Source organism: Strigops habroptila, chromosome Z (genome assembly GCF_004027225.2).
Source record: "Strigops habroptila isolate Jane chromosome Z, bStrHab1.2.pri, whole genome shotgun sequence".
NCBI classification, from domain to species: domain Eukaryota; kingdom Metazoa; phylum Chordata; class Aves; order Psittaciformes; family Psittacidae; genus Strigops; species Strigops habroptila.
Genome location: NC_044302.2, coordinates 18,493,682 through 18,510,975, shown reverse-complemented (window position 1 = coordinate 18,510,975; position 17,294 = coordinate 18,493,682). Strand labels below are relative to the sequence as shown.

General features: G+C 53.1%; 1 protein-coding gene across 1 annotated transcript; it reads right to left on the bottom strand.

The window, feature by feature from the left end:
* Positions 1-11,270: 11,270 nt before the first annotated feature.
* Positions 11,271-15,763, bottom strand: IRX6 (iroquois homeobox 6). Its single transcript, XM_030470416.1, has 6 exons — positions 15,482-15,763; positions 14,209-14,454; positions 13,902-14,011; positions 13,325-13,632; positions 12,344-13,197; positions 11,271-12,183 (listed from the first exon to the last, which is right to left on the bottom strand). Exons 1-5 carry the CDS (start codon positions 15,524-15,526, stop codon positions 12,587-12,589), a joined length of 1,320 nt encoding a protein of 439 aa, XP_030326276.1. The 5' UTR covers positions 15,527-15,763; the 3' UTR covers positions 11,271-12,183; positions 12,344-12,586.
* Between the last annotated feature and the right edge of the window lie 1,531 nt (positions 15,764-17,294).

The window sequence follows — 17,294 nt, the reverse complement described above, 5'->3', positions numbered from 1 at the left end:
GGCATGGCTTGGTATGGCTGATCAAAATCAGTCACAATCCCTGTAAATATGTACTACTGCTGTAGCAACAAGGGGGATTTTAATAGGCTGACGTCTGAGCAGTAAACAATCGGGTTAGATCTTTGTGTTTTTCCTTCTGTGCATGGCTAAATATGACTCCAGGGCTAATAGGCAAAAGTATGCCATCAAAACCTGCTTTCCTTCAGGTTTTTCATTATGTGCTTGAGCACCACTGTTTCCACAGATATTCCTGCCATTTATTTGCTTTTGCTACAATACTTGCAAAAATGTCCATCAAACTGCACACACAGGTTGAAATGGAAACTACTCGGCAATATTTGCCCTCTAGAGTAATCTTTACTTAAGTCATATGAGTGTGGAGTGCTGCTTTTTTATAATATGCATGCAGGTCCCTGAATGACGGGTAAAAAATAACCCTAAATCCCCCCAGAATTCTAAAAAGTATATACCTTGGGATTAAGGAAAGTTGATTTCCCAAAGAGGGCTGATAATGTTGCTTTATGAGTATTTCAAGGCAAGGAAGGACAGGCAGATTCTCTGCTTCTGCTCCTTGTATACATCATGGGCCAGATGATGCTCTGGCAGCTGGATGGAACTGCTGGAATATGTCCTCTACAAAGACACCTGGTCTTGATTTGGAGGTGTTGAGAAATGGAGAATATACCATATCCTTTGATCATCTGATCTAGTGCTTAATTACTCCTCTGTTCAAATGTGTTCCTTATTGTTCACATTTTCCTTCTTTCTCTCTGGCCTGTCAAGATTTGCTCTAGTACCTGGCTGTGATGCACTGTGCTACCTCCGTTCTCCTTTTCAGTTCAGTTGAACTCATCCTGCCCTTCAAGGAGCCATCCATGCAGCACTCGGTGGTGTGCAGCACATCTGTGTTGCTTTAATCCAGTCCACTTAGCAACAAAAGTGATGGAAACAGCAAAAGGACGGCTACAGGGTGAAGCTGCCCACATCATGGGTGGGCTTATATAGTTAATGCTGAACCCTTCTGCAGCTGTGATGTCTCTTTGGTGTTACCAAGCCAAACTACACAAAATCCTATCTATCTCCTTGCTGCAGTGCAGGCTGAAGTGAGCCATATTCTCCAGCTCTTTTGTGCTCAGGCTGTATGGAGAGGGTTGGTGTTTGTGCTCTTTAATCTTTCAAGACTTCTTCCAAAATAGGAGCCTGGAATTCTGCTGGTATCCTAGTCATGGTGCTCTGCTGTAGGGTGGCTGCTTTTTCTCACTTGGAGATTTATTAGGAGGGATTTTACGTGGGAGAGACTGAGAGCTGGTGGGTTGCCAGGACAATCTGCTGCTGTGGAGGAGACAGCTCCTGGTTCTCAGTACGGTGGGACAGACTGTCTCACTGGTAGGAATTCCTGGAGACACCTCTGAGCCCAGGGGGTCTGTCCACCAGGGATATGCAGTTTGTGACTGTTCAGGTGTGTGTCAGACTGCTTGTGATGAGTAGGAAATATGTTCCACATCAAACAGTGGTTTGTGGGGTCTTGGGTTTATTTTTTAGGACAAAAATAGTGAGGGTGAGCAAAGGGTCCACTTGTTTCATTCCCCTTGGTAGACCGGCGCCTGACATGATTGGTGTCTTGTCTTCTGAATCTTTTTCATCTCACTGCAGATTTTTCAAGGAGTTATAAACAGCCAAAATGTCTGTACTGGTCCAGTCTCTTCCATTCCTGGTTTATCCATAAATACTAATTTTTTTATAAATCTGAATGTAAATGCAAGTTATTTTCCTCCCATCTTCTGCTGGTTTTATAGGTCACAATGCTTTTTACTCATCTGTTCCACAAGTATGTGACGCACATAGAGAAACGCGTCAGGACAAAGCTAATGTCATGGGAAGACATGCACAAGCTTTGGGGTTGGTTTTTCAAATCCTGGTTTGGTTTTTAAACCAGGTGAGCTTCTGAACTCAAGGACTGCAGTGCTGGTAGAGTCCACCTTCCCTGCATCCCACTTCTAGGATCAGGAAAGGAAAACAATAAGCTTGCTGCAAATGCTGGTATAAACTGAAGAGAGGATTCCTAGATGAGAGGACTTGAATTGAAAGAAGCGGTAAAAGACGAGATTTCTGGTTATCAAAAAATGTAAGAGTCCGTGTGTGTGTAAAACTCCATTCACTTCTTTCCACTGGGGATCCCCTTGCAGAGCTTTCTACTCTGCTCATTTCTTTTGTTGTTCTGCAGCAGCTCTTTTGGGGTAGGCTTTTTTGTGCAGCACCATTTCTTTGTACTATTGATGTTTCCTCCCAAAACATAAACAAAAGGAACAGAAACGCCTTATGGGGGAAAAATCCTATGAATTATGAAGGCACTTATAATTTCTTTTAAGACTTTGGAACTGTCTGATAAAATTAAACAGAAGTGTATATATATAACACTACTGCAGAGTGCACAGAACAGGAAAATATGGATCTTGAAGATTACTAGGAATTAATCTCTTGTCTTCATCCTCCATTTTACTGCACAAGATTTTTCTGCAAAGATGGGAGTGAGTACCATGGATCTGAATATGGAAGGTCTTCAATTTTGGAGAATTCAGGGTCAACTACCAGAATTTTATGATGGTGATCAGATTTCTAAGAAAGAGTCTCTGAAGATTTTGGGTTGACCCTGGCAAACTCCCCTCCTAGTGAAAGTCTCACTTATGTGAAGCTCATGTTAATACATTCACTGTGGTTTTTCCTTGTGAAACTAAGCAACAAAAAAATGGTCCTCAGTTTTGGTTGGTTGGTTGATTGGTATTTTTTGTGGTTTTTTTTTTTTTCCTTTAACTATTATTTTATTTTAAATGTGGAAAGTGAAATGCAGCTGTGGAATATTACAACAGTGATACAAACCCCCAAGCTGCAAGCCTGTGATATGTGCTTGCAGTCTTTCTGGTTTTTCTTTTAGAAATAATTGCTCTTGACCCTTCCATCATAATAAAGCTTCATAGTTCTTTGAATTTATAAAAATGCCTTTTTTTAGGCACAGGTACAGATTTACGTTTATAGTTACATATTTGGGTTTATAACTATATATTTATAGGTCCCATGTTTTTTGAAAGGTTAATTACCAAAATTAAAATGTAATATTTTCTCACTTGTTCCTCCCCATAAACTTGACATGTTAAAGTGTCAAATCTGTGCCTGAGCTAACCCTGCCAGCATGACAGCTCCACAGCATCACTGAGCAGGGGTCTGTGAGAGTGGGGAGCAGAATTTGTCCCCGGGTTGGGCCCTGGAGAGATGTGTGTCTGCAACATTCATCAACCTTCCTCAGGGAATCCCATGTGATTCTCTTAGGGAATAGGGGGTTCTTTCTGTTTCTCATTTATGCAAATAGAAGGTGAATGAAAAAGACATTAGTAAGAGTTAAGTGGCAATACTGAGTCAGTTTTGCTGCCAGGTCACTCAGTTCCCAACAAGTCAAGCAGGAAAAATGTGTAATTTATCAATATAATAAACCTGTATATTGCTTCTAAACCCAAACAGCTCTCTTGAAACCATACCTCAGAGCAAACAACTCATATCCTTTGCAATGTACCAAGCAGGACCTCTGTGTAGTGCTGCTTTCTTTAGACTGGGCTTAGAGCTGCCAGCATGCAATTTAACCTGCTGTGAGCCATAGCAGGGAATTCATCAGGTCATGCTAGCTTCTCTTGACATCTTATGAAGGAAAATATCTAGATTTTCACTCCACTTTATATAGGCTAAAGTTGTGATCCAGGCTTTGGACTAATAACCATCACTAGCGGAGCTTTATATATATGTCAGTGTGCCTGGCTGGAAGGCTGAAAGAAAGCGAGTGAGCTCTAGCAGAGATTTCATTATACCTTCTAGTTTTGGGGGGGGGAACTTCATTTCTTGCTCACCTCTGTCCTTCTCCTACTTTCTATCTCAATTAATTATTGTTGAAAAATCATTTTAGTCCTTTAAAGTGTACTTCCCCACCTTTACTGCACATCGCAAGCTTGTGTAAAAATGTCTTTTGGGTTGTGTTTTCACTAGCACACATCACTGCTGTGACTTGTGTGATCAGTCATAGCAATTGCGTGTAGGAGTAGAAAGAAACCAACATGCCGCTCCTATGCAATGGTGGGCAGATGTTTGTGTTTTCCACAGTGATTATAGGAGCTTTGTTTCCACAAGAAATCAGGCTGAAAGTTTTATGCTGCAGAACAAAACCCAGCACGTTCTGAAAACAAATAGTGTGCTCAGAGTGTTCTCTGGCAAGAGGCTGTGGGAACAGACCATGCGACACACCGTGTTCAGGATCCCTTCACAGACTGCCGCAGTTATGACCAGGCTGTTTGGGCTGCCATAAGCAAAAACACAGACCTGAAATTTACGTCTTTGCGCTGCAGCTCAGGTGACATCCATACAGTAGTCAAGGAAAAACCCACTACTTTTCCCAGGAGGCCAGAGCACTGCATGTCAGTGGAGCTTAGGAAACTACAGTGCAAAAAAACTGTAGTGCACTGAATTGCATAACTAATAATTCAATTCTGAATTTTATTTGAGTAAGGCTAATTTTGTAATCACTCTTACAGGTTTGATTTACTGGCTGTGTCGGCCTGACCTGACAGCAGTGAAGGGGGCAGTGAGCAGTAAGCACCGCATCATGCTCCAGAAAGCCTTCAGCTTGACACTTGGGCACCTCTGCCTAAAGAGAGCAAGTAGTTCTACAAAGAAGTGGGGATCATTGGGTCACTGTTGGGTCCTGGTTGTCCTCAGCCTTTATAAAATTATATTTATGAGCCTTTGGGAGTTAGATCAATCTTAATGCCATGTTGAGTGGAGCTGGAGGCGGTGCAGCGGCCGGCTAGCCTCAGGATTTGGGGTGAAAAGCAACCTAGAGACCATCTTTGTTACTCTCTTTTGGAGTTGTGCTCTAGGTACAATTGTCTGTCAGACTCCGACACTGTAATTACATCTGCTTCATTTACGGAATACCATGTATTATGTTTGTAGCCTGAGTTTTAAATGTGTATGAAGAGAAAATTAGGTTATATTATTGCTGTAATTGAGAGGAACTAGGACAAATTTTATTAATTTCCTGCCACAGAATACTGAGTAAGCCAATATTTTATGGGAAAGTTCAGGGAGAAGGGTAATGTATGTTTCATTTCTGAATTCTGGAGGATGCATGAAGAGTTTTACTGGCAATTGATTTTTCTACAGGTAAATTGTAATCCTTGATGGGCAGATGTGCCCCTGAGTATAGCGTCTCACTGAGCTGCACTCAGTAAGGGTACAATGAAATGGAAGCAAAAGGTGTATCAGCTCTACTCTGACAGGTGGTGAGAAATTGGAAATTGGAAGTCCTGTCTGTAAACGGTACCTTTCCCTCAGCTAAAACTGCTGTTACTGCCTTATCTACATTACTCTGAATGCTGGAGGTTCACAGAAATACGTAACATAGGAGTATCTGATAGAAAAATCAGTAATTTAACATGTGTTTTAAGAAATTATTTCTCTCTATAGACATTATGTTGTCCTGATGGGTGTTAACTTTTACCTACTGTTGTTTTCTACCTTTCCGTAATTGTGCTGTTTGTGTAAGTCTTTAGCTTTCTGTATCTCTGTGCAATATCAGCTAGAGATTTAAAAATCGTACTTGATGCTCAGCACTGGTCATAAATGCTGCGGAGCTCTTGAGCAGACAGACGTTTGTGGAGAGGTCTATGGGATGCCCCTGGTTGCGTAACCCTTAGAAGAAAGAGCTCAGGTGGATCGAGGAGGAAGCACCTCTGTCTGCAACGAACACGTCCCTTCGCTGGGGCTCCTGTCTCGGGGCGAGCAAGAGGGGTCGCTGCTGGGGCCTCAAAGGAAGAGGCAGCAGTGAAAGGAGCGGAAGGAACTGACCCTGCAGATGAGAGACCTTCTGCTTTCAGTTGTGCTGGTGCTTGTTTTTATAGCACAGTTAGTGGAGATTTTCACACTGTTGGTTTACGTGGTCCTGTTGATCTGTGTACTGCAGTGTGCCACTGCTTCGCATCCTAGGGTCACAGAAGTTGTGGTGTGTCAGGGTTCAGTGCAGAAACACCTGCTTAGTAGGAACCTGCTGATGTGGTTGCTGCATCCCATTCCTTCTTTTAAATGGTAACATCACAGAAACACTTTACTGATACTGAAGTTGCTGAAGTCAAAGTAGTAATGTCAGTGTAAAGGAGCTGAAAGTCAGTGGTACCACTGTCTACTGTGACAATGGGGTTACTCTGCTGTGCTTATGGCCTTTCTTTGGGAGGGAACAGGCAAATAAACACCAAGGAGATGGCGGGAGAGCAGAACTACTACTACAGGAGAATTTCGACATTTAGTTTCTTAGCAGTGTGGGCTGTTCATGTCTTTTCTTCCTGCTTCAGTGATTCATGGAGACTCCTTCATTCACCTCCTCACTCCCCAAGAGGCTTTGGGCCATTTCAGAATTAGCGCCCTCTACATGGAAAGGAGAGATCTCACAAATACAAAGCAGTGTGGTGGTGGTGGTTATGTAGCAGTCAGGCTATGGGACCCGGCCAGGGATGATACCACATCTCAGAGGAGCAGTTATTTCTGCTTCTGTTTCGCTTGGGTACTTATTACTGAAGGGAATATCAGCTGTCCTGCCTTAGCTGCTGCTGGTTTGGGATCATGGGCTAGCAGGGTAGTTGCTGCTGATACACTGCTGCAGCAGAAGTGTCCATTCTTAATATGATCACAGCTCTGCTGCCAGTGATACTTCTCAAAAGAGCTTTGTTTGTCCTGTGGTCCTGAGGGTGGAACGAATGACCCACTTTTCCCTCTGGGCAGCTGCTCCACAGCTGCACCCTCAGGGACACTCATGCTTTACATGCAGTATTGAGCTCCAGGAAAGGTCTGCTACTGTGCACACTGCAAAAGGGTATTATCAGGAAGGTCTGAGTGCTGCTAGCAGTGAGTTACCCTCCTGCAGTACGTGGAGCACTTGTTCTTGTACCAGCTGTGGATGTTGAGCAGGTTTTCAGACTTCCCCAGGATAAATCACAGCTGGTGCTGCAGAGCTGTGAAGCACATGGTTAGACAAAAAAGATTTAACTGGGAAGCATGAATCCCGACAGGCTGCTGACTTGGAGCTGTCCTTGTGCACCTAACCTATTACTTAACATTGTGCCTCATGTGGTCTGTGTAGAGAAAACGTGAGCAGCCTGATGGCACCAAGTCCCTTCTCTGCCACCCCAGGCAGTCTGGATGGCAGGTGCACCAACCTGGATGCCTTGTCTGGTAACGCAGGAATTCTTCCACACGTACCTCTCCATGAATGAGCTGGTACTTTGTCCTGAACTTGGGTCTCGTCCAGTAACAAACTCACACTTAGAGCTGTGCTGAGTCAAAACCAAAACAAACCCCCAAAGTATGGCTCTGCTGTGCACATACTGAGCCTGATGGATGTAAAGCAAGTTTAAGACCTGTTTACCTTAATTTAGTCCATTAAGCTAAAGAGGACAGGCACAAGAGTTATAAACATCCTGGCAGTGGTAACCACAGCCCCTCCAATATGCTGTAACCTTCCCGTATGTCTAAAAGCATTTTATCTGTGTGTTTGTGGTACCACTCCAATGTAACCAGAGCACCAAACCCAGCTGAGTGGGGAGTTATGGTCCTGGGAGTATCTCTCCCATAAAATATCTCATTCCAGCTGAAACTAAACCTCAGAAATTCACACCTGAGTAAATGGGCAATGATTTTGATAACCCCTCTTTAGCAAAACTGTGTCTGCTCATGAAGGACAGTCTTGTGTTAGGGTGTGCTCACTGAGGAATGGGGTGCCGGCGTTGGTGAATGTCCCTGGAATTGCTCCTGGCCTCATTTCTCATCAGTGGATTCATAGGTGTCTGCAGCAGAAGTCTGTGAGTCTGCCTAAGTTCCACAGCCCTGCTTGCTTTCCCAGTCAGGGGTACATAAGGCGATCCTAATGAGAGGGAAAGCCAGAGAGCAGTGGTCTGAGTTCTTAAACCTGCACATACTGAGATTTAAGAGGTAGCAACTGAATGCTACAGTCAGTTAGTGTACTACCCTGGCACTGTCCCAAGAAGGGCAGAGAACATCTAAAGCACTAGGAAGACAGCAAGGAAGAAGAGAAAATGCAAATCCTCTGCTCTGTTTTCTTGAGATTTCCCCCTCAGGCCCTTCAGCTGGGCAAACAGTACCTCTGGGTTACTAACAGCGGTGAGAACACCTTGACAGCAGCATAGCAGTGTATTAGGGTATTTTCTCTTCTTTAGATGAAAAGCACAGCTTTTGGATTCAGGCTAAAAAAAAAAAAAGTATTTATTCTGCTAAGTAGATTGAAAGAGAATCCAGATTAAATAAATCATTAAATCATTCCAGAATGTTATCCACCTGTTCTGGCCTGTAATTTATTTTCAGATGAAGAGTAGGTAAAAAAAAAAAAAAAAAAAAAAAGGCAATACGATGGCAAAAATGATTGTCTCCTAACAGATGCTTTGATCCTAAAATGACACCTGGCCAGAGAGCTGCTTGGGCAGTTTTTGAGATGATGTTGAATTTCTTGCTCCAATCCATTGCTCCATAACCTCGACACACCCATAATGCTAAAGTTTCTGCTGTAGCCACCTTTGAAGAGGGATCTCCAAGGGGGTTGCTGCTGCAAAGCCAGTAAAAATCAGCCCTTTAATGTGGGATGGGAAATCTGTTTGTAGGGGTCAGAATATTTGTTTGGGAGACACTACAGGACCAGCCAGCTAGGGGTGAGGGGCCCTAGACATTTTCAGAGTCAGGGCCACTCTTCTCATGTGCTGCTGCTGCAGGAGTAACGTAAGGTGTCCACTCTGCTGTGCTCCTGAAAGGAGGGTTGTGCTTCAGAAGGCTGGGAAGCACCGATCTGTGTGCTTCCTTGTGTCGTCCAAACCTCCTCATCATGAGTCCGAATGGCCCAGGCGCTCCTGAGGGGAGCATCGAGTGTTTTGTGCCGCCCGCGGGACTGGGAGGGAGTGAGGTGCTGGCAGCGGGTCACCGAGGACCAGGGGTGGAGGACAGAACTGGTGCCGGGATTGTGGGACAGGAGGTGAAGGATGGTTATTGCCCAGCGCTTCCACTCCTCCTCTCCGCCCAGCTGCGACTGAAGGCTCCCGAAACACCCCATTTCACTTGTCTGCCGCGTGTATTTAACCAGATTTAGCCAGCTCGGTGGTCAGGCTGCTGAATGCACCAACGCTACAGCAGGACCCCGCTGCAGCAGCTCATCCTCCCAGCTCATGCAGGGGAGGGAAGCGGGGCAGGAACCCTTCCGACGGGGTGGGGGTGGGTAGGGATCCCCGTTATCGCTGCCTTCCGCTTCTGGGGCCGCGTCGCTGCTCCGTGAGTCCGGCTGATAAACCGGCCTCCGCGAGGCTCGTTGCCGGCACCAGCCCGTCTCTACGCCGCCCGGGGGCCGGGGCCGCTGCCCCCGCGGGGAGCGCGGCCGGCCGGGGCGTCACCGCGGGGCCGCAGGAAGGGCCGAAATGCCCGGGGAGCCGCGCCGTCTCTGCCGCACAAAGCCGCCTTTTCATCGCGGCCTCCTGCCCCCGCCGAGCCCGTAACTGTCTTTGCCAAAAGTTCATTAGGGAGCGCGGCGGCGGCCCCGTGGCCGCGCTGCCTTTGAGTGGGCGCAGTGGGGTGTGTGTGCGAAGCCCCGCCGCCCCGGCGCGGGCCACGGGCACGGCACTCCCGCTTAGAAACTTCCCATCACCGCCGCGTCGGACCCCGCTGCTGCGGTGCTAATTGGGGGGCGATGCGGGCGGCGGGAAAGGGGTAGCCCCGGCCCTTCATCACGGAATGGGGCGGCGGGGTGAATGCTGCTTTCCGGCCGTTTCTCTGCTCTGGGATCTCTGCCTTGCGCCTCTGGCTGTGCCTCGCCAGGGGCGGGCTGAGGGCGAGGAGTGCGGGGAGCTCGCACCGTCGCTCGGTGCTTCCCCAGCCCGGCCGGGCACATCTCCCTGCGCCGCCCCGGGAGCAGACGCCGAGTTCCCCGCCAGACAGTGGTCCCCGGCCCGGCGGACAGCCCGAGCTCAGCGGCATTGGAAAGCCCAGCTCGCAGCAGAACCCGGCCAGAAGACGGTTAAAGTGTGTTTACCGTGGCGTTGGAGACGCTGAATTTGTCCTGTGTACACACGGGCGAGCCCGTTATTTTAGTTTTGTGTCTGGGCGCTCGCAGGCTTCTCTCCCAGTATTACTTTTCCATCAATCCCCTCTCTGGTTTTTAATCAAAACAGTATTCGGAATATGATTCCTGGAGATTATATTTGGAGAGATTTGCGATACATATTTTACCGGCGTGACAGATTGCAGGGGAGTCCTGGGCAGGCGGGATAATCTCCAGCTCTCTCGCTTGACCTTTAATAAAAGGGGAGTAAAAATGAAAGAAGTCTTAAGACTCCTGGAGGTTACCTTCGTGCCTGCCTTAAGAAGACCCCAGAGCCCGCACCCGGCTATTTACCCACCGCTGGGGGTGCCGCGGCCGGGCAGGGCAGGCAGCTCTGCCCCCCGGGCCCGCAAAGGTTTCGTGTCCCGTGGGCAGCGCAGGGTCCGCTGCAGCGCTGCCTCCCCGGGGAGCCTCTTCCAAAGCCGGTGGACAAGATGGACGCGGGTCGCTCCCCCGCTGGCTGCGCAAAGGCGGCCGGGACACAGCGGGGACGGGCCCGGCCGCTGCGGACACGCGTGAGGAACCTGCGCGTTCTTCCCAGGGCAGATCATACCTGTCCCCTCCGGTGGGAGAGGAGGGGCGGAGAAGTCGCCTTGCAAGAACCCTTCGAAAGGGCCTAATACTCTTTATTACAAGCCTTAATCCTTCAAATCCGACTTGAAATAATGTTTTCTTTTCGCAGCTTAATTTCCCCTACTGTAAGCTGCAGGTCACTGCAACAAACTGCGGCTCCTGCACCGCTGCTTTGCCCAGGAGTGCTTTGGCCGCGGGAAAGCCCCGAGGCAGCCGGCTGTGGCGACGCTCCCGGCCGGACCTGTCCCGCTCCCGACCCCTGTCCCGCTCCCGGCCGGACCTTTTCACGCCTTGGCCTCTGCAAAACCCCACAGTTCGTCGCCTTTGACAGGTCGCCCTCAGCCCGTGACTGCTCCATTCCTCTCCATAGCCCAGGTTGGCCCCCGACACCTCTCCCAACGTGGACCTGCTGCTTCTCCTTTCCCCTATGAGCTGCTTCTCCGGTCGCAAACCGAGGACTCCCAGCCCCACTTGTCTTGGTAGCTTTGGTAAACATACAGAAGTCTTCTCAATATTCAAGATTGATTTCCCTGATTTATTAAAGCAGAATTCATTGGACTCTATTGACCACAAGTGACTTAATGTAAATGTTGACCCCGGTGAACTCGGAAATAGCAGGTATCGGGTTGATCTATAGATGACCTCTTAATTACCACAGTTATTAATTTAAATTATTGCCACTGCTTCTAGAGACAGGAACAAAGAAACATTCTTTCCTCATCCCTGCTTGGTTTATTAGTCTGAATACAAAGTGTTTGATGACACTTTTAATTAAACAGAAATAATGCGGAGATACGGTTTCCCTTTCTCATCTGTCCTGTAAACTGCAGCACTGCTCTTTTGACTGACCAACAGCGCTGACCCACTAACAACATCCTGCTCTGGTGCCCGGGGGTGCCCGGGGCCGCTCCTAGTTGAAGCACTCCCGGGGTCACAGGGCGGCTTCACGGCGGTCAGTTCACCTGTGTTAATTGGGGACTCTGAAAATACTTCCACCGCTATATACTTACAGCCACAGGAAAGGAACCGCTCGGCGTGACCTGTGCCGCTCTTCTCTCCACGGGATGGCGTGGAGCGGCCACGGGCAACCGTGCCTTGAGCGGGGGGAACCGGAAGAAGGAGAAACAAACCACGACGTGGGGAACAAAGGGAGATTAGTCTTTTTGTTACTGTTGTGGCAGAGGTGTTTCTGGGGGTGTTGAACGAACGGGCGGCGGCGGGGGACCGGTCCCACGGGGAACCGCTCCGCCCGCCGCCCCCCGGCCCCTAGTGAGCAGCGGGGCCGTGTCCCGGCGATGGCAGAGCCGCGGGCCTGTGGCCGGAGAGGTCGCCGCCGGGCCGGGGAGAGCTTGCTTTCGTTGTGCCAAGCCGATAACCTCGCTGCAGGCAGAGCCCCGTCACCAGCGCTCAAGAAAGGGCGGGCGGCCCTGCGGGAGGGAGAAGCGGTGATGAGCATTTCCCCGGCGGTCCCGCCGGCCCTCTCCGGGGTCGACGCCGCCGGGAGTAGGGCAGAAGGGTGCCCCCGGTGCTTCGCGGGCGAGCTGGCGCTTGGTGTGGGGTCGGCCCCGCCGCCGGCCCATCACCTACCTCACCGCCGCAGCACCGGCCGGAACGCTGTCCGCAGCCTGTCCAGGCACGGCCCGCCCAGCTCGGCGCCTCCCGGGCCGCCCTTAGCGCCCCGCCCGAAGCCTGCACAGACACAAGCGGCTCGCGGTGGGCCCGGCTCGGCCCCGCCGCCCTCCCCTGCCCGCTCGCCTCCAGCGGCGAGGCCTCGGCTTCTCCACCGCCGGGGAGCCACGGACCTGCGCCCGCCTGACACCTGGGCCCGGCTTAACGCCGCGGCCGCGCCGGGCCCGAGGCGATTACAGGGGGGTTGTCAGCCGAAGGTGGGCTCACGCCGCGCCCTGTGTCCCGGCCCGGCCCGCGGTCCCGCCCGTCCCCGCCGCCGCGGGTACCTTCGCCCGCCGCCGCGTACTGGCATGGCTCCCCCAGGCCGCGGTGGGACGCGCAGCTCCGCGGGAGCGGCTGCAGATTGAAAGCGGAGCTCCGGAAGGCCTTGGCGGGCAGGGGTTGCTCCCCCGCCGCGCCGACGCCCTCGGGGCTGCCCCTGCGCGCCGCGCTGGCCCCGGCGGTGCGCGCCAGCGACCAGATGCGCGGTTTCTCTGCGGGAGCATAGGGCGGTGGCGGGCCGGATAGGGCGGGGGGTGCGAATTCTGCGGCGGGGGCCTTGGCGCAAGGGAGGGCGCGGAAGTAGCCGGGCAGGCTGCAGTCGCTCCTCGGAGCCTCGGGCAGCGCCGCGCCGAGGCTGGGGGCTTCCTGCAGGGAGCTGGCCCGGCCCTTCTCCGGCTTCCCCGCCTCCTCCTCTTCCTCTTCCTCCTCCTCCTCCTCCTCCTCCAGGTCGCTGAACCGCAGCTCCTTGTCCTCTTTGCAGCTTTTCTGCTCTGCTTGGGCACACAGTGGGGATGAGGGGCGGCAGGGCGTTAGTGCGGGTGCGGGAAGTTGGGGAGCCTCGAGATCGGCCGCCTCTTCGAGCTACCTCGAGGCGCCCGTCTGGCCTCTCCTGCCTACCTCTGCCTTCGCCCTCCGCGCCGTACTCCTCCTCTTCTCGCGGGGTTGGTTCTTTCCTCTCTTCCCCCGCTTTGTTCTTGGGAGACCAGGTCATTTTGTTTTCTTTCTTGAGCCTTCGTCTGGCGTTAGCAAACCAAGTGGACACTTGGGTCAAGGTCATTTTGGTGATGATGGCTAGCATGATTTTCTCTCCTTTGGTAGGGTAGGGGTTTTTCCGGTGCTCGTACAGCCAGGTCTTGAGGGTGCTCGTCGTCTCCCGCGTTGCGTTTTTGCGTCTGGCCGAGCCACTGAAATCCACTGTCCCATACCTGCCGGGAGAAGGTTAGGAAGGGGGAGCCGGCAGAGCGCGGCATGAGTCCCCCGGCCCGGCCCGGCCCGGCCCGGCCCGGCCGCAGGCCGGTGTGGGCCTGCCCGCCCTCCACCGCTCCGAGGTGTGATTTTAACTGACTGGTGCTCCCGGGGCGCCTCGGGTTTGTCAGGTCGGAGCTCCCTCCTCCCCCTCCGGCAACGTTTGATGTCGGACGGTGCCTCGCAGGGCGATGCTAACGCGGTCGGCCGCTGATCAAAGGGGCTTTACCTGTCGTACTGGTACTGCCCGAAGGAATGATCGTAAGAGTAGTAGGCAGCGTGCTGCGCGATTCCCGAGTGCAACGTGCCGGCACCGTCCTTGATTTCATACTGGGGGTTCTGCAAGGGAAGCGGCAGAGTTCGGCGTCGAGCAGGACGGGAGCCCCGGCCCCCCGCCGCCCCGGGTGGCCGCGGCAGCCAAGTCCCGTCAGCTCGCGCCCTTCGGACACCCGCCGGCCCTCCACCGACTGCTGACCGAGAAGTTTGCCGCCTCTTGCCCTCCTCCCCATCCCCATCCGCGGCGGGCGGACACTCACCAGCGCGGAGTAGAGCGCGGCGGGCTCGGTGCCGTAGGGCAGGTAGCTGCCGTAGCCCTGGCCGGCGGTTATCGGGGCACCGTACATGCCCAGCGCCGCATTGAGCTCGGCGCGGCCCGGCGGCAGCAGCCGGCTCTCGTATGGGGCGCAGCAGAGGGAGGCGGAGGCCGGCGCCGGGGAGGCATCCGGAGCGGAGCGGGGTGCAGCCTCGCAACAGGTCGTGCTGGGGCTGGCGGACACGAAGAACTGCGGGGAGCAGAGCAGAGAGCGGGACGGTGCCAAGTGACTGTCGGGGCAGCCCCATCGCGGGGACTCGAGGAGCGTGTGCGTCTATATGTGTGCGGAGAGGGTGAGAAGGGGGGTAGGAAACCCGGACTGAGGCAACTAACTATAGAAACCGGGAAATAAACGGAATGGGACGCGAGAGCCCTTGGGAAGGGCGCACGATTAATCAAGCAGGCAAAACTTTAAGAAAATAACTGCTTTCGAGAATGGCAAAACATCCGTGCGGCTCCTTCTTTCCCGTCCCGCTCGGTCCGTTCGCGTTGATTTAAAGGCAAGAAGTTGCGATTACAGTTAACTTGACAACAGACAAAGCAGTAAAGGTCAGCTAACGCAATCGAAGGCATTTGATTTCAATAAGTTCAAGGGGACAGCTAACTTCCCAAGCGCGGGAGGCACATCTTGCAGTGATTACGGTGTATAAATAATTCTACCCAAATAAATGGTGACTCGAGGTACCTATAGCGACGACTTGGTTAACGCAGGGGGCCTGGGTGGGGGTGTGCGGGAGATGTCCTTCGGAAATCGTACGGGGGAAAAAAAACCTCCCAACAAAACCCAGGGAAAGGACCGATCGGGGAGGTAGGGTGGAGGGGACGGCACAGCGCGGATCCGCGGGGGAGAGCAGGCGGAGCGGCGGTCCCTCTGCCCGCTCACCCTCCGCGGCCGCGGCTCGGAGAGCGGCCCCAGCCGGGATTGATGTTATTTATTTGTTTGTTGCACTTAAAAGTGAACGGTGGAGGGAGGGGAAGGGGGAAGCACAGGTTTCCTAAACGCCTTTGCTGTGCACACGGCGAGTTATTTGTTTAAGCCTAACACAACACAAACGAGACATAAACACACACGCACATTTAAAAAAAAAAGGCTCCAGATGTGCCGTTTTAAAAAAAGACTCTAAGGGAAAGGGAAGAAAAAAAAGGGAGGGGGAACAAGACATCTGGACAGCAGCAGCAGAATCTAAACAAAAGTGAGTGCTGCTCACTCGCCTTACCTGTGAAGTGGTGCTGTAGGGGTATCCGAACTGGGAGAAGGACATAGTCGCTCCTTATTTTTGGACCATAGGCAATATTTCCCCCCCAAGATCGATTGTAACTAAACCCCGCTTCAAGATGCACCTTCTCACACACACATTTCCACGTATGGCTTCCCCCCCCCCCAGTTATAGATGGTTGCACTTAAGAAAAGCAGCCAGACATCTGAGCGGGAAGGGGGTGCCTGGGTTAAAAAACTAGGCTACCCCCCGCTCCCCATCGCTACTAATAAATATGTTTGTATAGAGGGACTTTGAAAAGCCACCCCACATGTATAGAGAGTTTAAGCGCAAAGGGGTTTTTTCCAAGAGGGGGTGAAAATCACGTAGGACTTGCAAGATACGGAGCTTGCTTGTTGTATTATTTTCTGCTCTATAGGTCTTTAGCGTTCCTCGGTGGGCGAGGAGCGGGGTGACGTCACGGCCCTGCCGACAGAGCAGGCAGCGGCGGGCAGGAGCGGGCAGCGCCCGCAACACTTGTTCCGTGTTGTTGGGGCGCTGCGCTGCGGGGCACGGCGCAGGCAGGGGCCGGGCGGTTTTTTCCCTTCCTTTTTCTCTATTTTAAACACAATCCGCATTTGTCTCAGGGGGAATAAATGATACAGAAGCGGGGGGGAGCGCGCTCCCCTCCTCCCGCCGTGCACCCCTCCGCTGCAGGCAGGAGGAGCGGAGGTCGCGGCCGTGCGGGGCGCTCCCAGGGCTCAGGGCTGGGGCAGGTGCTGCCCCGGCTCCCACCCGCGGGGCCTGGCTCTGTTTTTACGGTGGATCCGGCTGGCCGTGCTCCCTCCCGGTTCTCCCTCCTCCTTTTCCGACCGCCCAGAGCCGTGGGAGCGGGGTCGGACCTCGGCGCGCACGGGGTGCGCTGCCTGCGCGGGCAGCGGCTGGGGCCGGGAGCCGGCCGGGGACAGCCCGCAGCTTCCGACCCTGACGACTGCGGAGCGGGGAGTCCCTTCCTCCGCTACATCCGAACCGGTCCCACCGGGAGAGGCGGGGCGGGGCCGCGGTGGGTCGGTGGGGAGGTGATGGATGGTTGCCTGCTTTCACCCCGGCCTGCCCATTACCGCTACGGCGTAGTTGCATCAATTAACGAATGGAAATGCCCTTGTTTAGCCAGCGACTTACATAGCGCAAAGTTGCCTTTGAGGCGAGATCCCCGGGAGGTAAATGGGGATTTCCTTTCCCCCCACCTCCCCGGCTGTGGGGGCTCCCGGGCCGGGCAGGGCGCGATGTCCCGCCAGCGCCAATTAAAAAAGAAAAAAAGAAAACAACAACTTTCCTCGTTCCGGCGGCTCTTGGGGTCGGCAGTGCCGGTGCCCGGCCCCGCCGTAGCGACCCCGCTCCGCCGCCGCCCCGCTCCCCGACGGGTGGCGCTGCCGAGCCGCGAGCGGTGAGCGGGGCCCCGGCGCGGTCCGGCCTGGCCCGAGGTGCTGCCCTCGAGGGTGCTGGCGAGGGGCGGACCGGGAGTGCGCGGCCCTTGGCGGAGCAGGGAACGAGCGGGGCGCCCCCCCTGCCGCGGCTCCTCCGCCGCGCCGTCGGGGCGAGAAGGGCAGCGAGGCGGCCGCGGTGTGCCCGCCCCGCCGGGGCGAGCGGCCTGGCCCGGCGTAAAGGGCGACAACCTCCTCTAACATCCTGTGGGCTGGCGAAAGGAGGGAGCGCTCGGGCGGTGTGAAACCAAGCCCTTTCAGCTTTCGTTAACGGGGGCAGTACCTTAAGAAATTCATTAAAGAACACCTTTGGGTAACATTACTGCTAATTATTTAATTGCAAGAATCCC